The 26,738-nt window shown below is 41.5% G+C and overlaps 2 protein-coding genes across 4 annotated transcripts in view; both read right to left on the bottom strand.

The window, feature by feature from the left end:
* SERPINB9 (serpin family B member 9) overlaps positions 1–12,821 on the bottom strand; it is a 59,391-nt gene extending 46,570 nt beyond the window's left edge. Inside the window, exon 1 of the mRNA XM_006931498.5 lies at positions 12,690–12,821. The gene's annotated coding sequence lies outside the window, so the exon portion shown is untranslated. The remainder of the gene's footprint in view (positions 1–12,689) is intronic.
* Positions 12,822–15,660: 2,839 nt separating this feature from the next.
* The window catches only part of SERPINB6 (serpin family B member 6), a 33,362-nt gene continuing 22,284 nt past the window's right edge, over positions 15,661–26,738 (bottom strand). For all 3 annotated transcript variants that reach the window (XM_006931495.5, XM_011282153.3, XM_011282154.4), the window contains exons 3-7: positions 25,014–25,160; positions 21,568–21,685; positions 20,446–20,588; positions 16,388–16,543; positions 15,661–16,204 (exon numbers count right to left, since the gene is read on the bottom strand). In XM_006931495.5, coding sequence (XP_006931557.1) covers positions 15,800–16,204; positions 16,388–16,543; positions 20,446–20,588; positions 21,568–21,685; positions 25,014–25,160 — 969 coding nt within the window. In that variant the 3' untranslated portion in view covers positions 15,661–15,799. The remainder of the gene's footprint in view (positions 16,205–16,387; positions 16,544–20,445; positions 20,589–21,567; positions 21,686–25,013; positions 25,161–26,738) is intronic.

Below are 26,738 nucleotides of genomic sequence, written 5' to 3'. Positions count from 1 at the left end.
TGGACCCATGCTGTTCAAACCCATGCTGTTCAAAGGTCGACTGTATTATCCAGAAAGTGAAGCCAGAGAAGAAGAAAGTGTTAAAAATGTGAGAACATTTTTTAAAATGTTTTCCCAGAAATTAAGGACCTGCCTTCTAGACTTAAAGGGTTTACCAAGTCCCCTTGCACACACTCGTCCCTACACATCATCATAAGAATACAGAACAACAGATAAAGCAAAGATTGTACATCTCAAGAGGAAAACAAACTCCCATACACAGGTGCACAGGACCGAATATCAGAATGTCTTTAGACTTCTTAACAGCAACATTAGAAGAGAGAATTCTAGAGCGCAACATCTTTAAGAATTTGAGTAAAAAAAGTTTCCAAACCAAAATTATATTCCCATTCAAAATAGTAGCCAAAATAATGGTAAAATCAAGACCTTTTTATACAAAGAGGTCTCTGCTTCAAATTCTGTGTCTCCCTCTCTCTCTGCTCCTCCCCCGCTCATGCTCTGTCTCTCTCTCCTTCAAAAAAAAAAAACAATTATACAAAGAGGTCTCCAAAAACATACCTCCCATGAGACAATTTTGCAGAAAGCTCCCACAGGATATGCTCTAGCAAAGCAATGATGCACACAGTAAAAGTGGAATTGAGGGCGAGGAGATGATATGCACACACGCGCGCACGCACACACACACACACACACACACACACACACACACAAAGTTAAAGACTCAGAATGACTCCTGTGTACCAAGCAGTTAGTCTTGATTGCATAAGGATGAATCAAACCAAATTTTGAGTACTGTCATTACCAAGAGACCTACTACTACCATTGTTAGAAAGATCCTGAGCTCATTTTGTCTGGAAAAAAAAAAAGGTCGACTTTATTAAATGATAAGGAGTTGTGTGACAAATAATTAGAGCAGTCTGTTTGTCTCCTAAATATGTTCATTCCTTTTCAGGGGGCTTTGACTAGCACTGCAGGTAGTAAGTTAAATAGAAACATAACCCTCATATCCTCTAGGAACGTGGTATAGTATAATTCATACACCTTGGTTTGCCTGGGACAGTCCCATTAATACCTATTGTCCTGACTTCAGACCATCTGTTCAGCATCTGTCCTAGCTTTTTCATTTTTAATGGATTTCTGCTAATAGTTACATTAAACTAAACCAGGAGAGGCTTGGTAGACCTTTGTTTAGTATGTAAAGATTCTGCCATGGTCTTGGCTGACAGTGTGTGACTCTCATGTGCAATATCAGTCAAGGCCCACTTAGGAGACATAGCTACCTCCATTATTTGAACAGGGGAATCAGTATACAGAATTGCTCATTAAGCAAAGGAGTGAAATGGGATCCAGGAGAGCAGAAGCAGGCAGTGCAAAGGGCCAGCTGCTACCTCGGGGCTGAGAAGAGTGGACAATGGAACACAACGAAAGGACCAACGACCTGGGAGAACCCTACTGAGGTCCAAAGCTCTTTGAAGAGGGGGTGACTGCCACAGGAACACAAAGCCAGCCACCGGCCAGAGGGCATGGGTCAGAGCTGGCGCAGAGATGCTGTTGGCTGTTGCTGGTGGGAGAAGCTGGTCTGTAGAAGCAAAATGCCAGGACAGGATACAGTTGCCTGGGTTGCAGGTTTAGTGACTGCAGAATGGGGTTGTGGGCTTTGTGACTGCAGAAAGGCCACTGCACAGGGAAAGCATCGGAATGCAGGTAGAAACGGTCACTGTGGGTTGCTGGCCTCTGCACTGAATAACCATAGGAGGACCAGCATCTGGGAGGGAAATCAGGGCCTTTCCACTGCTGTCTCCTCGAACTGTCTCTCCAGCGCTCCCTACTGACGAATCCAACATTGTACCTGCTGGTGAAGTAATACTGATTCAGTGAACAGTGGAGATAGAGCAGAGAGACAGTAAATTGGTAACTGACGCAGCAATTCATAGAGTTCGCACTACTCACTATAACCTGAGGTTAAATCTAAAAGGCAACTAGTGAATTTCTTTTTTCTTGACCCTTTCCAGGCCCTCCCTTTTCTCAAGCACATCATTCAGGCAGACCTCATTTTACTGTGCTTCGTTTTATCACACTGTGCTTCATTGAGCTTTGCAGATACTGTTTTTGTTTTAAACAGATTGAAGGCCTGTGGCAACCCTGCATCAAGCAAGTCTATTGATACCATTTTTCCAACAGAATTTGCTTACTTCGTGTCTGTGTCTCACATTTTGGTAACCCTTGCAATATTTCAAACTTTGTCATTACATTGGTAATGATGACCTATGACCAGTGATCTTTTTTTAAAACTTTTTTTGATGTTTATTTAGTTTTGGGAGGGAGAGAGACAGAGTGTGAGCGGGGGAGGGGCAGAGAGAAAGGGAGACACAGAATCCAAAGCAGGCTCCAGGCTCCAAGCTGTCAGCACAGAGCCCGACATGGGACTCAAACTCCTGAACTGTGAGATCATGACCTGAGCCAAAGTTGGACACTTAACCGACTGAGCCACACAGGCGCTCCTAGGACCAATGATCTTTGATGTTATATTGTGATTGTTGGGGGTGCCACCAGCCATGCCCATATAAGATGGAGAGCTTAACTGATAAATATTGTTGTGCTCTGACTGCTTCACTGACTGGCCATTCCTCCATGTCGCTCCCTTCTCAGGACTTCCTACTCCTTGAGACACAACAATATTGAAAATATTGAAATTAATCACTGTTCAACGGAAAGGAAGAGTTACACATGTCTCACTTTAAATCAAATCTAGAAATGATTACAAGAACGAGCAAAGCATGTCAAAAACCAAGACGAGCCTCTTGTGGCAAAAAGCCAAGCTGTACACACAAAGGGAAAACTCTTGAAGGAAATTAAAAGTGCCAAAGCAGGGAGCACATGAATGATAAAAAAGTGAAACTCCCCTACTGCTGATATGGGGAAAGTTTCAGTGGTCTGGGTAGAAGATGAAACCATCCACAACCTTCCCTGAAGCCAAAGCCTAATCCAGAGCAAGGCCCTGACTCTCTTCAGTTCTATGAAGGTTGAGAGAGGTGAGGAAGCTGCAGAAGAAAAGTCTGAAGCTAGAAGGGGCTGGTTCATGAGGTTTTCGGCAAGAAGCCATCTCCATAACATCAAAGTGCAAGGCAAAGCAGCAAGTGCTGCAAACTATCCAGAAGATCTAGCTAAGGTCATTAAGGAAGGCAGCTGTACAACGTATTTGCAATGTAAACAAAACAGACTTCTATTGGAAGAAGATGCCATCTAAAACTTGCATAGCTAGAGAAGAAAAGTTAATGCCAGCCTTCAAAGCTTCAAAGGTCAGCTAACATTCTTGTTAGGGGCTTTGCAGTTTGTGACTTGAAGTTGAAGCCAATATTCATTTGCCATCCAGAAATCCTAGGGCCCTTAAGAATTATGTTAAGTCTACTCTGCCTGTGCTCTAGGACAACAAAGCCTGGATGACAGCATATCTGTTGATAATGTGGTTTACTGAATATTTAAAGGCCGCTGTTGAGACCCATTGCTCAAAAGAAAGGATTCAAAATATTCCTGCTCGTTGACAATGCACCTGGTCAACCAAGAGCTCCAACAGAAATGTACAAAATGAATATTGTTTTCACACTGGCTAATACAACGTCTATTCTGAAGCCTATGGATCAAGGTGTCATTTCAACTTTCAAGTCTTATTATCTAAGAAACACATTTTGTAAGGCTAGAGGTGCCACAGAGCATGACTGCTCTGATGGATCTGGGCAAAGTCAACTGAAAAACTTCTGGAATGGATTCACCAAACGGCATTCAAAACATTCCCGATTTATGGGAAAAGGTCAAAATATCAACATGAGCAGGAGTTTGGAAGAAGTTGATTCCCACCCTCATGGATGACTTTGAGGGGTTCAGGACTTCAGTGGAGGACGTAACTGCAGGGGGGCAGAAACTGCGAGAGAACTAGAAGTGGAGCCTGAGGATGTGACTGAACTGCTGCCATCTCATGATCAAACTTGAACGGATGAGAAGCTGCTTCTTACAGAGAAGCAAAGAAAGTAGTTTCCTGAGATGGAAGCTTCTCCTGGTGACGATGCTGTGAAGATTGTTGACGTGACAGCACAAGATTTAGAATATTACATAACTTAGGTGATAAAGCAGCGGCAGAATTTGAGAAGATGGTCTCCAATTCTGAAAGTTCTTCTATGAGTAAAATGCTATCAAAGAGCATTGTATGCTACAAAGAAATTGCTCAGGACAAGAAGAGTCAATCAATGCAGCAAACTTCATTGTTAAGTTATAGCCACAGCACCCCAACCTTCAGCAACCACCACCCTGATCCATCAACTGTCATGAACAAGGAGGCGAGACCCTCCATCAGCAAAAAGATTACTCACTAGGGGCACCTGGGTGGCTCAGTCAGTTAAGCATCCGATTTTGGCTCGGGTCATGATCTCATGGTTTCTGAGTTCAAGCCCCGCATCTGGCTCTGTGTTGACGGCTCAGAGCCTGGAGCCTCTTTCGGGTTATCTCCCTCTCTCTCTGCCCCTCCCCCACTCATGTTGTCTCTATCTCTCATAAATAAATAAACTTAAAAAATTTAAAAAAAAAAAGATTACTCACTAAAAGCTCAGATGATGGTTAGCATTTTTAGCAACAAAGTATTTTTAAATTATGTACGTTTTTTAGATATATATAATGCTATTACTACACACTTAATAGACTATAGTATAAACATATCTTTTATATGCACTGGGAAATTAAAAATTCATTTGACTTGCTTTATTGCAATATTTGCTTTAGTGTGGTGGTCTGGAACCCAAACCTCAAGATCTCCGAGGTATGCCTATATAAGGAACTACCGTACTGATAAAACCACAGCATATCTGTTGGCAAGGTGGTATGCTTGGTCATAGCAGCTAGGTACAGGTAAGTCCTTCTGGTCTCCAGTGTCGGTGGGAGAAGTATTTGGTACTTCTTTCCTCATCTGCCACTTGGTTGTGCCATGGTTCATACAAGGCATATGAGAGGCCACCATATGGCAAGTCAGTTGGAAACATGGAAAATTATAGTGTAGACATATGGAAAATATGTACAGGGAAATAGAGGCTGACCAATCCAGTTATGATGTATTATAGAAAATCTGGTTATAGAAATTATAGAAAAAAAAGTCTAAGCTCTCTGGCAACAGTGACTTTATCATTCATTATTGAGTGAAAACCTACAGACATTTTTTGTGTGTTTGTACTTCTTTTTTTTTTAATTTTTTAAAATATTTATTTATTTTTGAGAGAGAGTGAAACAGAGTGCAAGTGGGGGAGGGGCAGAGAGAGAGGGAGGCACAGAATCTGAAATCGGCTCCAGGCGCTAAGATGTCAGCACAGAGCCCAACACAGGGCTCAAACCCATAAATGGTGAGATCACACCTGAAACGCAGTCAGACACTTAACCGACTGAGCCACCCAGGCGCCCCATACTTCTTTATTTTGCAATAAATCATTTCAGCAAGTGGTGGGCTCAAAAATTAAGTACTGTGTTTTCTTATCTCAAGAAACAGAGTGTGTAATGTGCACAGATTGGTGTTTACCACCCACCATAGTGGGCAGCACAGCGAGATCTCCAACCATGTGAAGACCAAGATACTATCCAAAAGAAAATACCAGCGCTGGGTGGCTCAGCTGGTTAAGCATCCAACTCTTGGTTTTAGCTCAGGTCATCATCTTACAGTTCATAAGTTGAAGCCCCACATCAGGCTCCACACGCCTGCTCGGGATTCTCTGTTCCTTTCTCTCTCCCCCTCCCCCACCTGTGCGCATGTTCTCTCTTGCGCGTGCACTCTCTCTCTCTCACTCAAAGAAAATACCAGCATTTCCTTCAAAAGGCAGTAGTTAATTTAAGAAAATTCTACCCACAGATGACAATCTAATAAGTGGAGCTCTGGGAGGGGGGTGATTGTACATGTGACTTTGTTAAGCAGACTTTTCATTTGATCAAATGACTATTATTCTAAATTAGTTTCTGCCATTTTCAAAAGGTAAACCAATATGTGAAAGTGTTAGCTCCAGTACCAGAAGACAAATTACATATTTTGAAAGCCAGTTTCATCAAGGCTTCAAATAAAAAAGCAGTTTAAGTTTTTCATTTCATTCATCGATAGAATCAAAGTTAAGCTTTTGGGAGTTGTGTCTCCCAGAGGTGAAATATGTAATACTCTGTGAATAAATGCTGTTACTAACTTAGTTAAAATGTGTATCAGTGAAGATTTTTGTAATGGCAATATGAATCAAATTTTGATGGAACATACCCTGTACAAAAACAATATTCTTACTAAATTAAAAACCTGTGGAGAAGAAATGACTTGGAGCTGGTTATAATATACACACCGATCAGACTGCGATAACAAGTTGCAATATTCTTCCAAGAAACATAGTATGTAGTTGTGCAAACTTAAAAATATTTTTTATATCATCACAACCACAAACTATTTGTGATGAAGCTGCTGATGAAGACAATACACACGTCAACGTGGAAGTACATGCTTTTCCTCTTTGGCATCTATCAGCAGATGGAATATAGTTACATGTGTTTTATGGAAGAATCATCTTAAATTAGCCTAAATGTCCAATGATGATATTAACCTTTGAAGTGAGTCTCCTAAAGGTCATGTGCATTTTGTTCAAAATCAATTAGAAATGTTTAATCAAAGTATTCAGAGTGGAGTCTTTAAAATAAAATTTTGATGATTTGGAAATCGTCAAACACAAAATTCAAAGTTGTACCTACAAGAACATGCAGAAAGTGACAAAATAACCTGAGCTCAACTGTATACAGGACTGAATTCTGAAAGTCTATAACTGAATTTTGGAATATTCTGGCTGCAGGGGGGGAGGGAAGAATCTTTAGATAGAGTTTCTATTTTTAATTGGATAAATGTATACTCTATATAAGAATCCAATGAAACTGGGTCCAAAAGTTTGTAGCATATAAATTTGTTAAAAACTTGAAAAGAATTATATAGACAAATCATTTGATAAGTTTTGTCCTATAAAAATATTCGGAAAAGAAATACATGTTGTGTGCAGGCAAAACGACCGTACATATGGAAATATTCCCACTGAAATATTTACACATTTACACATTTTGTCAACGCAAAATGAACAAATCTTTTAGAATTTCTAAAAAAAGAAAAGGATGAGAGCTTTATTTCAGCTCAAGGGAGGACGACTATTGGGGATACTCGATCTTCACGAAGAGTGCTGCAGGGAGGCCATGTGCAATACAGAGTCATGTATGTTTTTTGTTGCATCAAGAGTTACAAATCATCATAACAGAAGACATTACAGAAAATAACAAACTTTCTCTTATGCTTTTAGCATGTGCAAGGTTCAGGCTTCCAGGTATAGATGGGAATTTAGGGAGACTTTTGCTCTTACCTTTAGTTTGAAATGTTTCTTCTAGGTTATTTGCTAAGGAAGCAGATGTACAATGTGTGCTGGGGCAGAAAGAGAGCTCATGTTCTGGTTTGGTAAAGTCATTCTGACCTTGGTAAAAGTTCAAGTAGAGCTTCCCTGGGAGCCCAGGAGCAGGGCCCACAAACTTATTAAAGGTTGAAGATTTGCTTTATCAATTTTAATATGAAAAAAATAGAACTGCGAAGATCCTTATTTTTCACAATTTGCTCTAAACTTACCTAGGTCCCTCAGCACCTGAAAAAAGAGTGTTTTCTCAGTTAAAAAAAAATGCTGTAATCTACAGCAGTTCTGGTTACATAATTTGCAGGATCCAGTGCAAAATGAAAATGAAGGATGCTCTGATCAAAACTTGGAGATTCAAGATGATAGTAAGAAAGCATTAAACCAAGTGTGGCCCTTCTGACAAGGGCTCAGAGTGGCTGTAAAGGCCACGTGCCTATGAAGCCAAGAGGCCGTCAACAGACCAGAGTCGATTGACGATGACAGTGATTTCAAATTTGCTAATAATACAATGGATGAAAAATTGTCAAAAATTTCTAATAAGATCATATTGAAAAATAAATGTTTGAGAAATATACCAGTGACATTTCAGCAGATTCGGCTAAGAAGCAAAATATAGGTAGCAAGAATACTCTATTTATTTTTTAAACATTTAGATAATCAGTATATTTTTAAAATTTTGCTTTATGTTTTTTAATTTATGCTACTTAATTTATAATCTTTTGAAAAAAATATATTTCTATTTTTTAATGTTTATTTTATTTTTGACAGAGAGAGAGAGAGAAACAGAACATGAGCAGGGGAGGGCAGAGAGAGAGGGGCACACAAATCCAAAGCAGAGAGAGAGGGAGACACAAAATCTGTCTGTCAGCACAGAGCCTGATTCTTTCCTTTCTTTCCTTCTTTCATTCATTCATTCTTTTTTTTTTTTTAGAGAGAGGGAGAGATGCACAAGTGAGCAAGAGGCAAGAGGGGGTGGAGGGGGAGAGAGAGAGAGAGAGAGAGAGAGAAGTGGGGCTCACCCGATGCGGGACTTGAACTCATGAACCCTAAGATCATGACCTGAGCAGAAACCAAGAGTCGCATGCTCAACTGACTAAGCCACCCAGGCGCCCATGATTTCACACTTTAATATTTCACGTTATACAGATGTGTATATGTGTTACATAGGCTTTAGATACTAAAAGAATAATTCTAGGTTTTCAGAAAAATATGTGAATGGTTCTCTAATTTGATTTCAGCTGTGTGTTGATCTATTTCTTCTAAGAATAGGGGAGGAAAAGGAAATGTTACTTCTAAAAAATAATATTTTTAAGTTAGCTACAAGCTCACAGAGAAGTTCTGACACCTACTTTCAGCATTCATTTCCCTTTGCAGCCCACTACTTTTTAGGAGAGTTACATGTATGCCTGTGAATTTCAAGAAAACTGTAATATAATTGCCCTTGGCATTCTAAGAAAGTATCTAAATGACTGTAAAAAGAAAGGGTTTTTAATGAGATTTGGAACACTTTTCTAACCTTGAGAAGAAAACTTATCTAAAGTTTTATCTACATATTAAAATAATAACAGCAATATATAAGTGGCATTTATCTCAAAAGAGAGCAATGGAAATTAAGTTGGTGTATGTAAAGGGCTCTGCATTTGCTCTAGCTTATCAAAAAACAACTATCAATAAATGGGTCTATTATTGTATCAATTAGCCACTGTCTTCCACTGTCTTCTCCTGTAAGGTTAGATAGCTATTTCTGCATCTGCTATTAAAATTTTTCTCCTTTGTTCTAAGAATGAGATACAGATGATGTTAATTTTATCACGTTGCATTGACTGGATTCCTGGGATAAATTCAACTTTTCCATACTATCCTTATATTATCAAGGCTGTGCTAGCCATGTGCAATGAGTCATTTTTTCATTTTGTTCTATTTTGTTTTGTTTCATTCTCAGCATATTTTGGCTAAGACTGATTTGTGTCTTGATTGCTACATATAGTTTCACAGGTTCCATCTAACTGCAAGGCTTGCCCTGTCTACCAAGATCCAAACTGTCGCAGCAAGGGAGTGAATAAAAACATGGCCTCAGTACATTCACAAAATAGTTGGGCCTTAACTGATTATTCCATTCTCCTTTCCTCAGACCATGTATGAAAGCTTCAGAAAGATTAATATGAAGTCAAAGTATTTTATTGAAATAAAGATACTGAAATGCATCCAAGGGCAGGCATCTCTCCTGGCTCTGGCCACCATCTGCATGGCCACTGTAGGCCAACTGGCCAAATTCAGACAGGACTATTCCAACCACAACTGTGCCTGCACTGATACTTTAACACTGAGTAGTTTGAAAGAATGAACTGATATAAGAACTTGAGGAGGAAAGAGAATAAGATAGGAGAAATGTGAGAGAACATCCTTGCAGGTATTTATGACGACTTCAAAGGAAAGAACATCCCCAACAAAATATTAGCAGAATGAATTCAACAGTACATTAAAAGGTCATACACCACAATCATGCGGGGTTTATTCCAGGAATGCAACATCCAGAAATCAATCAACGTGATACATCACATTAACAAAACGAAGGATAAAAATCATATACTCAACCCAATAGATGCAGAAAAAGCATTTAACAAAATTCAACATCCATTCATGACAAGTGTTCCTCAACAAAGCAGGTGTGATGGGAACACATCTCAACATAATAAAGGCCATATATGACAAGCCCACAGTTAAAATCATACTCATTGGTGACAAACTGAAAGATTTTTCTCTAACATCAGATGTCAACTGTCAGCACTTGTATTCAACATAGTACTGGAAGTTCCAGCCAAAGCAACTAGGCAGGTAAAATTGTCTCTATTTACAGATGATATGATATCATATATATATATATATATATATATATATATATATATATACACACACATACACACACACATACATATATAACCCTGAGGATTCTACACACACACACAAAAAGAACTGTTACAAATGGCAAATAGATTCAGCAAAGTTGCACGATGTAAAATCAATATACAAAAATCAGTTCTGTTTCTATACACTAATAACAAATGATCAGAAAGAGAAATTAAGAAAACAATCCTATTACAATTGCACCAAAAAGAATAAAATACCTAGGTATAAATCTAGCCAAGGAGGTGAAAGACCTGTACACTGAAATCTATAAGCCATTGATGAAATAAATTGAAGACACATAAATAAAATGACATTCTGTGCTCATGGGTTGGAAGAATTAATACTGTTAAAATAGCCATGCTACTCAAAGCAATATACAGATTCAATGTAACCCCTATCAAAATCCTGGGGAAATGTTTTGGAGAAATAGAACAAACAATCCTATGATGTGTGTGGAAACACAGAAGACCCCAAAGAGTCGAAGCTATTTTGAGAAAGAACGGAGCTGGAGGCATCACACTTCCTAATTTAAAACTATATTACAAAGCTATAGTAATCAAACTGTATGGTATTGGGTCTGAAAACAAAACCAGACACAGATTAAAGATAGATTAACAGAAGATTAACATGGATATTAACAGAAACAAACCCACATATGTATGGTCAATTAATTCACAACAAAGAATCCCAGACTACACAACAGGGAAGGAACAGTCTCTTCAATAGTGTTGGGAAAACACAGCCACATGCAATGAATGATTCTGGACCGCTATCTTACACTATACACAAAAATTAACTCAAAATAAGTTAAAGATTTAAACGTAAGATCTGAAACCATAAAACTCCTAAAAGAAAACATGAGGGGGGGGGGGGTGAGCTCCTTGACATTGGTCTTGGCAATGATTTTGTTGTATATGACATCACAAGCAAAGACAACAAAAGCAAAAACAAGTGGTACTACTTCAAACTAAAAAGTTTCCATATCATGATGGTAAAGGAAACCATCACCAAAAATGGTCTCCTATGGAATGGTATGAAAAGGTACGACAAGGTAACCTATAAAATGGGAGAAAATATTTGCAAATCATACGTCTAAGAAGAACTCATATCTATATATCTATCTATCTCTATCTACATATAGATATGTTTTATATAGATAGATAGGTAGGCAGATAGATATAGGTATATATATGACTCATACAACTCAACAGCAAAACAAACAACCCAATTCAAAACTGGGGAGAGTAACTGAATAGACATTTTGCCAAAGAAGACATCCAGATGGCCAAGAGACAACTGAAAAGATGCTCAGCATCACTCATCATCAGGGAAATGCAAATCAGAACCACAATGAGATAATCAACTCATAACTATTAGAAAGATTATATCAAAAAGATGAGAAATCCCAAGTGTTGGCAAGTATGTACAGAAAAGGGAACCCCTCTGCACTGTTAGTGGAATTGTAAATTGGTGAAACCATATGCTTCAGCAATTACACTTCTGGATACATACCCAAAGGAAATGAATCACTATCTCAAAGAGATATCTGCACCCCCATGTCCACTGTGGCATTATATAAAATAGCCAAGACATGGAAACAACCTAAGTGCCCAATGATGGATAAATGGATAAAGAAAATGTGGTAAACACACACACACACACACACACACACACACACACACACACACACGAATATTATTCAGCCATAAAAAAAAGAAGGAAATCCTGCCATTTGTGACAACATGGATGGACCTTTAGGGCATTATGCTAATGAAATAAGAGAAAGACAAATACTATATGATCTCACTTACATAGAGAATCTAAAACAAGGGGTAAAACCCCCAAATTCATAGATACAGAGAACAGATTGGTGGTTGCCAGAGGTGAGGGCTGGGGCAAAGGTGAGTGAAATGGGTAAAGATGGTCAGACTTCCAGGCATAAACTTCCAGGTATATGAAATAAATCTTGGGCATAGAATGCACAGCACGGTGACTATATTCTTTTTAAAAGGAAAGAACAGACCCCGCACACCCTACAAACTCAATTCCACAATATTTAAATGTAACAAAGCATTTCTTTCCTGTACACAGTTTTTAAATAATTTTTCCTGATTATGTAAGAACACACATTCGTTGTAGAAAAAATTTAAATATATATGTATATATATACATATATATGTATATAAACACATATTTTGCTTATTATTTTTTGGATATATACCTATATCCATAGATAGATGATAGATAGGTATAGATATAGATGATATAGATATATAGATCTACAATCCTGGAACCTATTTTAAACATGTTAGCATGTAAATTTCTTGCAGTTCTACTCACCTGAAGCCAACGGGATTTTGGATCTGCTCAAGATGATCCTAACAGCCAGATTCTGGGTCATGCCCACTATGGAACAGATCTTAAGAAACGGCAGTGAAATCCCAGCATGGAAGGGAGCTCAGTAGCGCGCGACCCCACGACTCGGGAGGCATTCCTAGGTGCACCCAATCCCTGCTCCAATGGCCGCCCCTCCTGGGATTCTTCATCCCGTGCCCTGGTCCCCGCCTCCACCTGCCAGGAACGCCCGGCTCCGTGCTGCCCACCAGCGGGCATGTACGATCAGGATCAGCTGGTGCGCGAGATCCGCAGTCCATCCATTTCCACCCAGGCTGTGCGGCCCGACCGCCGCCTCCCAGCGGTCAACGCGCAGAGGGGGCCGCTGGCCGCCACTACCCGGTGCGCAGGGCCTCCAAGCTTCCGACGTCTACAAGCTCAGTGAGGCCACGGCCCTGAGGCCCCTCCTCTGAGAACTGAGGCTGAATCGAAGGAGGCGGGGCCTCACAGCACCTTCCCTCCAGCCGTCCTGGAGGGGTGTGCGCCCTAGCCGGTTGCCTGGAGCCCGGCTCTAGTTTCACACTCAGGGCCCTTGTTCAGGATCCAGTTTCATGTGTTTTCGGGGCTAGAATTGTCCCAGCCCCTCTTTTCCGGATGGTAAAACAGAAGCCAAGAGGCGAGACTTCCCGTTGGAGGCTGGAACATTTCCGTCTCTCTGGCGCAGCTTTGCTGATTGTCCTGGCGGGAGCTTCGGTCTCCACTCAGCCCACCAGAAGGAGAAGTTTGGAGTTCTGTCCCTTTGCTGGTTGCAAGAAATTGTTCACGTTACCTAACTTGCTGGGCCTCAGATTCCTCCTGGGTTTATTCATTGCTGAGGATCAAATAAAATAATCTATGTAAAACACCTAATGCAAATCAGGTGCTTGGTAAACCTTTGTGAATGGGTGGGACCAACTTCTTCCTAGAATTAAATTCTGGGAGGATTTTATGTTGTAGATCCTTACAGGAAACTGCAGAACATAATGGAAATGTCTTCTGGTGCAGTTTCATAAAAGATGTGGAAACATTATTCAGGTGACTGTGCCTCTTACTAAAATTAGATATTGACCATTCAAAGGCAATTTGATAGCTACAGTTTTAGAGACAATTCTGTGGGAGCTCTTAGAGCAGCATGCATGTTGTTTATTCTGTGTGCGTTGTGACTTTTCACATGGTTAAGGTCTTACTGTATTATAGGTCTATAGGTCTAGTGGTCTGACGGCCAGTGTTCACGTTTGTAACTTACTACTGACACAGCCTGACAGTTCTCCAGAGAGCAGCAAACACACACAGTGCTGGGGCACAGCAGGTGGGGGGGTGGGGATAGGGGTATGACAGTGACCCAACCAGCAACCCCACATAGCCCCTTTTGTCTTCTCAAACCACTCATAACATTGTTTCGTTCAGACCCAGCTGATTAAATTATGAAGCATGGTTTGTGAGCAAATGGTTAAGAATTCTTGAGACGTTTTTGGTGCAAAAAGGTGATTTTTATTATAGCATATAGAGAGGACCAGTGGGCAGAAAGAGCTGCCCTGGGATTGTGAGGAGTGACTGATTATGTACTTCTAAGTTTGTAGGGGGAGGGGATAGAGATAAGTTTTTAAGGAATTTTGAAGCAAGGCTTTTAGGACCTTGAGGGGCTAGCTGCTAAGATAAGGTTGCTTTTCACTTTAATAAAACATAAACATTAAGGCACTAAGGCAGCATGAATTTCTTTAGGAAGGTCACACTCTGTATGTTTCAGGTGTTTACCAGCCGGCTGCAAGCTGCAAGGAGATTTAATTTTAAGCTACATTTCTCTTGCCTTTGTTTCCCTTATCACCAGCCTCTCCCCACGGCTAAGCTGTTGGCTTGGGTACAATGGAGAAAGCGGACCAGCAACAGAAGGGAAATACGAATCGCATCAGTGAAGTTCTGATTGCATCAGGATAGGTCCTGGACGAAGTCCTTGAGGGTGTCTCCAAAACACAGCACAGCCCTCCCACTTGAACCTGAACCTCACCTGTCGATAGGTTCCAGTGTCACTGAGCACGGTGATCATGTTTCTAGCAAGTAACACAAGTGGCCACAGAAACCTTAGCCACCTTGTCTCTAATACTTGCAGTAAAACAAAATTGTCTGGTATTTACAACTCAGGATGTGGACTTAGACTGCACCACTGTGAACAGAACCTGCCTAATCATCTCTGGCCCCTGGTGGCAATTTAAAATGTTCAGGGAGAGGTGCCTGGGTGGCTCAGTTGGTTGAGTGTCTGACTTCGGCTCAGGTCATGATCTCATGGTTCATGGGTTCCAGCCCCGCACTGGGCTCTGTGCTGAGGGCTGGGAACCTGGAGCCTGCTTTGGATTCTGCATCTCCTTCTCTCACTACCCCTCCCCCTCTCACACTCTGTAACTCTCCCTCAAAATAAATAATAAAAACAATTTAAAAATTAAAAAGTTCAGGGAAACTGGCTGTTGGCCATCTGAACAGGTGTGTGACCACAGATCTCTAGGATTGCAAGCTACAATCACAGAAAAAAAGCAGAAACACAGGTGGCCAATGGGACTGCTTTCTTTCCTAAGTTAACTGCTCTCCCTGCTTCTCTGCAGACTTCTGGGACACTCGCTTGCAACAAGTTTTGGGATAGAGCTCACCACAGGGGGTCTCCAAGGCCTGCAGCTCCTCACAGGGTGTGTCACTAACAGTGCCACCGAATAGAGAAGAGAGAGGCACTAGGTACCCTCTTGTGCCTGGAAAAGAGCCACACTCTGCCCAAGTGAAGACCTGAGAGCCTCGCGGCTACGAGCATGGATGGGACCTCTCAGAGCAGGGGGATTTGCTAAGCAGCTAGTGCTGGCCCGGCCAACATGAGCACAGACCTTCCTGAATGGCAGTTTGGGATCCTAGAGAACATCAGACATGTGAACACACGAACATACACGAGTCCAGAACATGGGATTTCAAAACGGGGCCTTTTATTTTTGGATTGTCACCAAAGGTCACTTTGCATTGTAGGCACATTGTGAAGTGTCAGAGGAAAAGTGGGTCAGCAGGAGAGAGGAGAAGGACCACGAACAGTGCCAACCATCTCCTTATGGGGAGGAGAATCGGCCACAGAACAGGATACTGTTGGTTTTGCTGTGCTGGATGAAGAAAAGGAAGGGGTGGTCGGCACAGAACCTGGGCATGATTCTTGCACATCGCAACATCATGATGGCCGCAGTGGCAGCCGCGGCCTCCGTGCCTTCCTCGTTGACCTCCACAAAGGACTTGTGCACCACCCTGGACAGATACAGGTCTTTCCTGGACGACATTCCAGAAAAGTCTGCCTTGGCCTGCTCGAAGGCATCGGTCATGCCCAGCGTGCAAAGGACGTTCTCCATGTTGTAATTCTCCTCCAGTTTGAATCTAGGGAGGAACACTTCCACCTCTTCTTCATCCAGCATGTCTGGCCTCGTCCATTCTGTGAATTTCTCATAAGTGATTTCTTTCTCCACCTAGAAGAGAGTAGAAGATTTTTAGATCCAGACCCGTGCTGCCCAACAGAACTATCTGCTGGGATGTGAATGCTCTGGGCTTTGCGGGGCGAGACAACAGTAACAGGAAGTGACAATAGCTTTAAAAACTGTTCACACAATCCCCTTGCGATCATAGTGTGATTATTGCTCAGCATTTGTTACCGTTTTCAAATCGATGTTTTCATCTGGAAGCATAATGATCATATTCAGCTCTTTACCCACATAGGGAAGCACCAGAATTTGGGTGAATATTTCTCCAATATAGGTTATTTTAAAGGTGGATTTTTTAAACATCATTTGCACAGGTTTCTCCTCATTCTAAAATGGAAACAGATAAATGTTAGGTTGAAATAAGACCCAGTGGACACATTGGACAAATCAACAGAACTGGCCAGCCTGGGTTCTACAAACACTTACTTCCTTGGTTTCCAGAATACCACCTCAGCCCCCTCTTTTGCCAGCCCATCTTCACTGCCTCAGCCTCCAAACCCTGGGGTACTCAGGGCTCAGTCCTTACATTGCTTGTCTCCTGGTGACCTCAATCCTGTGACTTTATAATTTTTTTTTAACGTTTTTTATTTATTTTTGAGACAGAGAGAGACAGAGCATGAACAGGGGAGGGGCAGAGAGAGAGGGAGACACAGAGTTGGAAGCAGGCTCCAGGCTCTGAGCCATCAGCCCAGAGCCCAATGCAGGGCTCGAACTCACGGACCGCGAGATCGTGACCTGAGCCGAAGTCGTCCGCTTAACCGACTGAGCCACCCAGGCGCCCCAATCCTGTGACTTTAAACAGAATCCCCCAACTTAGATTTCTAGCTGGGACTTCTCCCATGTACTCCACATATATTACACTCCCAAACATCTTACTGCTTACTTGGGACCTGCATTTGTACATTAAAGAAACCTCCAATGTCATATGTCACACTGGGCTCTTCATATTCCCTTCCAGGTCTGCTCTACCTACAATTTTCTTCATCTCAAGTGATGGCAATGCCACTCATCCCATTGTCAAAAGCTAAGGAGTACCCCTGACTCCTGTCTTTCACCGCACAATGGACTCATTAACAAATCACATTGGCTCTGCTTTTAAAATATTAACATAAATGAGATCACACCTTTCTGCAGCTCCCCCTCTACTCCCAGGGAGTAAAAAAGCTCAAGTCCTTAAAAAGACCTGTAATTCTGACAAGAGCTTGTCCCGCATGCCCTGTGCTCCCATCTCCCTTTGCCCCTTGATGGTTCCATGGTCAATCCCAACAAGTTCGACCCCAAAACCTGGAGAGCCCACCTGAAACCGGACCCCCATCCACAACCTGTGTCCCTCCTCTGTGTCTGTCTCTGGATCACTACCACTATCTCATACACTCTTCTTTTCTTATTTACGCTGTCTCACCCCCAGAAAGACCTAATCTTCATGGGAGGGATGAGTCGCTGGTTTTGTACACACTGTGATAGTACCTTGCATGAAGCCTGGTCTCAAACCAACATCTGCTGAATAAATGGATAAATAACTAAAGGACAGGAAAACCGAAAGGACCAGGCAAAATGAACACATCTTACTAGGAGAAAAATGCATCTGCCACCAGTGCATCCCCAGCCAGGCAGTAAGAAAGACCCAAGGACAGCAACCACATCTCAGCCAACAGCCCTCCTCTGCTCCTGATTCATGTGCAGTGTAAGACCTACAGCTGCTGTGAATCTGTCTGGCCCCAAGCTGCAGTCCCCAGTTCTCTGGGGCAGCATATTATTCTGTATTAGATGGAAGAAACTTCTGTTACCGCCTTCCACTGGTGCCTCTCAAAGGCTCGCCTGAACTGGCCTCAGCCACACCTGCCCCCTCGTTCCTCGTTCCTCATTCAGTCCTCGGCCAGTTATCAGCACACTTGTTCTATAATAACAGGCCAGGTAGTAAATATTTTCAGCTTTATGGACCATACAGTTTCTGTCCCAACTGCTCAACTCTACAGTTGTAGCATGAAATACCTAAACAAATAGATGTGCCTGTGTTCCATTAAAACTTTATTAAAAAAAAAAAAAAAAAAGTGGTGGGCTGGCTTTGACCTCAGGGTGCATGCGGTTTGCCAAGCCTTGCCTGAGGCAATTCCTCCTTCTACCCATCCAGGGCTCAAAGCCCCTAGTCTTAGAATATAAAAGGATCCAATCTCAGAAAGGGAATGATTCATTAAATACACAACTGTGTATATAAATTTAATCTTATTTAGAAATAAAGGCATTTTAAAAATCCAGATGAACTAAAATCTGTTCACTTTCAGGCACAACGACCTCCACCCCCCAAAGGCCTGTGCACTCAACACCTACTACCCTCCTTCTGTCTTTCTCCACTGGGGAGATGAGGAAGCAAGACAGAAGTCTTCACCTCCCCCCAGCTATGGCAGAAGCCACACCTGACAGAAGACCTAACTCTGGCCCATGAGATACAGAAGACAGGTTTCACTTTCTGAATGTCAGAACCCTGAAGGAGGCTTTGCTCTGCCTTTTGTCCTTTCCCTTCCTCCTGCCTGGATGACAGATACCATGACGGTGACCCTGAAAAAGGGCCACGTGCTAAGCATAGCAGAGCAGGAAGAGAGACAGTTGGTTCCCTGGGAGTGCCTGCCACCCCGGTACCCCGGCAGCCCTACTCCCTGCCCACCTGCAGGTCTCTGCTAGGGGACATGAACTTTCCATGAATGAAGTCCTAATATACATCTTATTAATTTCAAGGAAAGAAATAATTTCCCCAGGTGAAAACAGGGCAACTCATTTCAGAATAAAGCTCAAAGGGGGGCAGCTGGGTGACTCAGTCAGTTAAGCATCTGACTTCAGCTCAGATCCTGATGTCACAGCTCATGGGTTCGAGCCCTGTGTCGGGCTCTGTGCTGACAGCTTGGCGCCTGGAACCTGGAGCCTGCTTGGGATTCTGTGTCTCCTTCTCTCTCTGTCCCTCCCCCACTCGTATTCTGCCTCCCTCCTTCAAAAGTAAACATTAAAAAAATTAAAAAAAAAAAAAAAAAAAAAGAATAGGAGCACCTGCACGGCTCAGTCGGTTGAGCATCCAACTTTGGCTCAGGTCATGATCTCATGGTTCATGGGTTCAAGCCCCAAATCAGGCTCTGTGCTAAGAGCTCGCTCAGAGCTTGGAGCCTGCTTCGGATTCTGTGTTTCCTTCTCTCTCTGCCCCTCCCCTGATTGTGCTCTCTTTGTCTCTCAAAAATAAATGTAAAAAAAAGTTTTTTTCTTTAAAGAATAAAGCTCAAAGGAAAATACATTTCTTGAGAAACTGAAAGTTCAGGCTCATGTCTGCTTAGAAGAGCTAACTCATGGTCAGTGATCCAGAACAGGCTGTAATTGATCTGTCTACCTAAGGTGTATGTGCAAAAATCTCTACAGTTAAAGATAATTTAAAAAGAAAGAATATACTAGATTCGGTGACAGAAAAGATATAAGGCCACCACAAATAACCTCTTCAAATGTGGGGATAACTCAACATGATGTCTGTCCTATATACATGTCCTTTTGTTTGCTTGTTTTTAAACAAAAATTAGTGTTTGTTATCCTTATCATCCAAACAAGACTGCAGATGGGACATCTGTTCAGTATTTATTGAGTACCAACTACATGCCCGGCACTTGTGAGACAGCCATCTATCTGCCCTCCTCAGGTGGTGCTGGGTATCCAACCTCTGCAGTGCTACCCTGAGGACCCACAGGGGGCACTGTGGCCACTGAGAGGAGTGGGACAGAAATCCCCATGGGGAAGGAGGACTGTTAGGGAAGGTTTCCAGATGCTCCTGGAAAGGAAGGAATATATAGGTACTCATGGCAATGAAGACAGAGAAATGGAGATAAATGGGTAGGATCCAGGTCTGCAAAGAACCTTATATACCATATTTTGGTCCAAACTTTATCTCAAAAGTTCTAGAAAGCCAAAAAGACCTTAAGACTGACAACTGACATCAGCTTTGTGACTGTAAACAGAACACCTGGCAACAGTATGGCAGGTGACATGGGGAGCCAGACCGGAAGCCTCTGAGTTCAGAGCTACTTTTGATGACACAGCAAAGGAGAAAGGGAAGGCGTGATGGGGAGCCCTTATGCTGGACTGCTGAAGGCCATACAGGCCACAAGCTACTTGAGATGAGCTTTCTTGCAAGTTTTAAAAACCAGGGTGAACACAGGGACTGTTTCCAAGAATCTCCTTTGTTAATGTGAAATATTTACCTTGCTGACTTTAAACGGTCTTTCTGTGGTCTGGCTTTTGTTAAACTGACTATCCCAGTTTCCTTTGAAATAGATGGCATTCACGAGAATCAGGTTTGTCACTGGGTCAACTGAACCTGGAGATAACAACTGTGTAATTTTACCTGAAAAGAAGAATTAAAGAATCAATGAATTTCCCGATGGTCAGAGAAAGACAAATACCATGTGATCTCACTGATATGTGGAATCCAAGAAACAAAAGAAAGAAACAAAGAGGGAAAAAGAGAGGGAGAGACAAACCAAAACAACAGACTCTTAACTATAGAGAACAAACTGATGGTTACCAGTGGGATGTGGGCAGGGGACAAGCTGAAACAGGTAAAGGGGATTAAAAGAACACTTATCTCGATGAGCACTGAGGAATGCACAGAAGTGTCGAATCAGTATACTGTACACCTGAAACTAATATTACTCTGTATGTTAACTAACTCGTATTTAGATTGGGCAATCCCCTTGTGACGTACACAGATAAAGGAGTTCACAGTCCCCCAAATATAACCACATAAGGGGATTCTGGTCCTTATAACAACAGTAGCAACAAAAACTTAAAAAGCCCTGGTAAGAAAAATACCATGCCTTGAAGAAAACATAAGATGAACAAAGAAGTATGTGCAGGCTGAATTCACAAGTTGGACAGAAGGGAATGCTTGGTCCCTTGAAGAAAGAGATTTAATGGACAGTCAGAAAGGTGAGAGGCTAGGAGTGCACAGAAGAGTTTAAGAGCTGCAGGTGAATAAGGGCCTAACCAAGGATCCTGCAATAACGCACGGTAACTATACAGGATGAGACCTGTATCTGGCTTTTTCTTTACTGTACATTAACATTAACAACAACAATGGCAACAAAGTGGATCATTCTGGAACAGCTGTACCGAGTACTGAGAGACATCACAGACACATTGACAAAAACAGGGAAGAGCTAGAGAAAATAAGCATACACTGACAGTATTTCAGAAGCAGATTTTAAAAATTTACAGTTATTTAGAGAAAAGCATCATTCCTCTTTACATTTTGATGGTCTTGTGAGAGAGGACAGTGAGACCAACTGAGCTACTATTAAGATAGAGCAATGGTGTATTTTCACCTTCCGTCTTTTCGGCTACCCAGGTGTTGATGTGTTCCCTGGACTCTTCTGTAGCGTTGATAAAGTCAAGCTCTTCCATCTCTGCCTGGTAGAATTTACGGCAGGAGTCTTTGAAAGACTAGGAGAAACAGAGCAACATCATCACATGACTGCAGAAATAATCAACACTTACAGCTTATTTCTTCACTGCACCAAATCAGAATGTAGGCAATTTTGATTTACATACATAACATACAAATAAATACGAGGAATTAACTGAAAATCCTATTTCCCTTTTTTCAGCTACGTTTAAACTTAGCTTCTAAACCAAGTAAAACAGTTGTCTGAACATCAAATATCAATAACTACCAGATTCTTTGAGGGATTAACTGCACATCAGTGAGGTAAGTACAAAGACATGGAGACGCAGCTACTACAGAGTGTCGTTCCTGACAAGCCGCTGCGTTTGCTCTGTGAGTCCTGCCCACAGCAAGAGCCACAGCTGCCTGTGCATTTCAGAACAATGGACTGGAAACAAGGGCCTGCTGTTCCATACAATGGTGGAAAGTGTATGATTCTACACCACCCCTCCCACTACAACATTCTGTGATGATGGCAATGTTCCAAATCTGCACTGCCCAAAACAGTGCCACGTGCTGCTATTGAATGCTTGGAATATTGTCAGTGCCACTGAGGAACTGAATACTGAACTGTAATTTTAATTATTTACACTGAAATTTAAATAGCTACATGTGTCTAGTGGCTACCATTTTGGATGGCTCAGTTTTAGAGAATGAGCAGCTCTCAAAAAAAAGTATAAACTGTATCATGTTAACAAAGTCTATTAAATGATGATGACATTAGTGAACACATACTTTATGCCATATAAAAGCAGAAAATCTGATAGTAAATGGAGTGAAATAACTAATTTGTGGAAAGCATGCTATGGAATGGTTTCCCAATCCTTCTTTTGACCAGCTTACAGCTAAATATTTAATTTCCCTTTTCAGGACTGTTTTTCTATTACAGGATTTCACATTGCTCCTTTAATATAGTGTCAGAGAGGTCACGTGGCACAGTGATGTAGCTACAAACACAAGTCCTGCAACTTATTAGCTGTGTGGCCTTTAAAAAGTCACTTTGTTTCTCGAAGCTTCCTTGTCTTTCCCTGTAAATGAGGATTTGGCATCCATCCGAGGACCAGATGAATTCTTATCATCAATGCTGTTTTATGAAATCTCAGCATGTCACAGACACTGCACTAGGTGATCTAGGTATATCGTTTTACTTAGTCCTCAGATACTTTGTGCTCCGCCAACTTTGCTGCTCTGCTGTTCCTCAATGCCTTTGAAAATGTTTTCAGTCTCTCAATCTAAGAAAATAGTCTGGAAGCAAACTGGGCACTCATGTATTGATCCTTGGGTGATTTCTACAACTTTTTATTTATTTAAATCCAAGTTAGTTAACATATGGCGTAATCATGATTTCAGGAATAGAACTGAGAGATTCATCACTTATATATAACATCCAGTGTTCCTCCCAACAAGTGCCCTCCTTAATGACCATCACCCATTTAGCCCATCCCCCTCCCACACCCCTCCAGCAACCCTCAGTTTGTTCTCTGTATTTAAGAGTCTCTTATGGTCTGTCTCCCTCTCTGTTTGTATCTTATTTTTCCTTTCTTTCCCCTCTGTTCATATGTTTGTTTCAATTTCTATAACTTTTAAACACACTTGAAAATAATTGTTTGCTATTTAAATTACTATTTTATAAGCAATGACTAGTCAAACTGAGGGAATATCTAATTATTAGTTGTGATTGGTATTGGATTCTTGGAACACTAAATTGATAAGAAATTATTGAGAAACACTCCTAAACCCTCTATCTTATATTTCAATATCAAAATAAGATTTGAAACATCAATGATTTCTTAAAAATATCCATCAGAAAAGAAAGTAAATTAAAGAAAATCAGCCAATTCTTTGTGTTTATTGGAAGTTTTGTTTCTTCTTTATACCAAAGGCTTATAAAAAGATGAGGCAACAGCCTAGGAAGTAGCTAAGACTGATAAAAATAAGTAAAACAGGCTGTAAAAAATTCACACCATAGTGAACAAATCTTAGCATTATTTGCTCGTGCTTGACTACATTTACTTTACTCCAAATATTTTAAAACAATGAGTCTGAAGCAAGTTTAAAAACTGAAAAAAAATCATATAATAGAATAACATTGATATCCCAAACATAGAAAAAGAATAAATCAGTAAGAAAAAGACGGCCCAATAAAAAGTATGGAAAGAAAATTCTCAGAAAAGATACAAATGTTCAATAAACATAAGGAAAGATGATCAATCTCTTAATAATAAAAATTTAAGAGGTTAACAACATGCATGTTGATGATGAAGAGTTGAAATGTGCACTCCGCTGCTACCCCTAGAGAGAATGTAAATGGCCACAGTACTCTGGACAATTTCAATATTTGCTATAGCTTCAAAGCTTCACTCCCTTCCTCCCTGCTACAAATCCATCTTAGAGTAACACACGTACATAGGGCACAGGAGTCACATACACTAACATTCACTGTCTGAATGCCCATCAGTGGGGGAATGGCGTACTAAGTATGTTTCAGTACATCCATACTTAAGAATAGCAGATAACAGTTAAACAGAGTGAGGTAGATCCTCATATATGCAAAGAATTTAAGACACAGTGTTGGGTGAAAAGAAACAAGTACAAAATAATACTTTGGTATAATGACATGACGTAGAGAAAAAACCCACACAACAGATTTGTACATGTACGGGGGATACACATCAGATCTATGAAAGCTTACACCGGGGAGGGGAATGATGAGGTGTGGAAGTGGGTGTGAGGACTCTTGTTTTGAGCGCTTTATTTGCATTTTTATGTAACAAGAATATAGTCATCATGCAACAAACATATACTCACATACTCACATATTACTTGAGTAGTTTTTGAAAAATGATAAAAAGCATTAAAGCACTATAAATAAACAGAACCAGTATAATTAGACAAGTAACTTTACAAAAATTCTGCACTGGAAAAAACAATAGAAATAGTTGCATGTGTAAAAAGTTGAACAAGTATCACAATGCATAAAAAATTATTGATATGTAGAAAACAATGATTAGAAATACTCATTTTGATCACTTCTTTGTTTCAGCCAATTCACTTTGAATTGTGTTTGTTCCATGTTAGTTCTTTTGTAATTGTCTCATCAAAGCCTCACAAAAATCTGGACATTATTTGTTATAAGGCTCATTTTACAGAAGATTAAAATTGAAACAGGGTTCAAGGGAATGCATGAAGTTAGTAAGTGGAGACCTGAGTTCATGTGCACCTGTATGAATTCATGACCCACAGGCTTTCTGCTATACTGCGTGACCCCTCCTCCCCACTACCCCGGTGTCTTTACTTTCTTAGTCAAAAACAGCAAGTATGACTTACTGAGAGGAAATCATAAGACTTCTCTCCAAAGAGCCTGTTGGCAGTTCTAAGCAAGTACCGTGCATCAGTCCTGTTGATTTCAGTAAGAAGCGACTGGAACCCCTGGTGGACATCACCTCCTCCGCTGCTCTTACTTAAAGAAAGTGTCTGAAATGAAAAACAGAATACAAATACCTAACTTAAGTGTGCCTTGACTGCAGGAAATGGATACAACACCAAACTCTGCCTAAGAACTGTACAGATCCTAACTAGAGCTTAAAAGAAGATGCATCCAGTTGAAGACAAAAAGCAGCTCGAAAGCCACCCAGTTTGCCATCCTCCAGCACTTTCTGCAAGGAGTCAGGGCACTGCCCGCACTGGCATCAGTGGCAGTGCCCCTTCACACACCGTATTTTATGTGCTCTATAGGGCTGCAAATAAGGCTGCCAACAGGCCTCCCATCTCTGCAAACACAGGCCGCTCCTCATACTGAAAGGTCTGGCCTCTCCCATCCATCCTTGGGTCTGGCTGGTGCTGTGATGGGGTCTGGCCACCAGAATGCAGAAGGGACACTATTCCAGGCCAGGGCCTTACAAGGTCTGGCAGCTCCATATTTAATCTCTCATACCCCAGCCACCATGATGTGAGGAAGCCCGGGGTATCCCGCTAGAGGCCACATGGAAAGTCCTGGAGAGCTGACACCACATGGGGGAACTACCTATAGGAGAATGGAGGCCCCAGACACATGATAGAGGCCTTCCTAGATCATGCGTGATCCCAGCTGACACCATGTGGGTCAGACCACAGAATCTGAGAAATAATCAGCCTTTGCTATTTCCAACCACTAAGTCTGGGACAATTTGTTTTGTAGCCATAGAAGTTCATGCAGCAATCCAGACATGGACTTCTGCCCTGACAACATCCAAAACATGGCAGCAGCTTTGGGCCCAGGCAGCTGGCAAAGGCCGGGAGGAAGGAGAGTGAGGAGATGGTAAGCAGAGGCTAGAAAGCCACTGAAGAAATCACTAGCAGTGGCTGGAGAAAAGGGGCTCCTGGCATGTCCCAGCAGAAGAAGACTGTAACCTGCAGTGGCGAGGAAGGTTGGGCGTTTCCCCAACAAACCAGGTATCTGGCTAAGTAGATGTCCAGAAGGAATGGGGCTTGTAGCTGCCTAGGATAGAGTACAGGAAGGGAAAGAAGAGGTAAAGAAGGAATTGTTTCATTTTCTTTTTTTATTTTTTTAATGTTTATTTTATTTTTGAGAGGGAGAGAGAGACAGAGAGTGTGCAGCGGAGGGGCAGAGAGAAAAGGAGACACAGAATCCGAAGCAGACTCCAGGCTCTGAGCTGTTAGCACAGAGCCCGACACGGGGCTCAAACTCCCAAAATGCAAGATCATGACCTGAGCTGAAGTCAGAGGCTTAACCGACTGAGCCACCTAGGCTCCCCTAGGAATTATTTCATTTTCAAGCAGAATTTAAAGGAAAATTTTCCAACCTAAGACTTGGTGGGTAGAAAATTAAAAGGTTTCTTATTCCCAGCCTCTCCAGCTGGCAAATGATTCTAAATGTGAGAAATGGCCTCAGAACAAAGATCAAGTCCAAGGTATGGGCTTCAAGGCAGGATCAAGTTCTACTTTATTAAAACCTGAGAAAGATGAAGGCAGACTAAGTGCCTCACAGACCCACTCAGCTAGACAAAGGGGCTTCTGAGCATCTTAAGGACATTGTCAGCCAGTACTCTCATC

This window comes from Felis catus, chromosome B2 (genome assembly GCF_018350175.1).
Source record: "Felis catus isolate Fca126 chromosome B2, F.catus_Fca126_mat1.0, whole genome shotgun sequence".
In the NCBI taxonomy this organism is placed as follows: domain Eukaryota; kingdom Metazoa; phylum Chordata; class Mammalia; order Carnivora; family Felidae; genus Felis; species Felis catus.
Note: the sequence above shows the minus strand (reverse complement) of the source record. Positions and strands in the feature narration are given on the sequence as shown.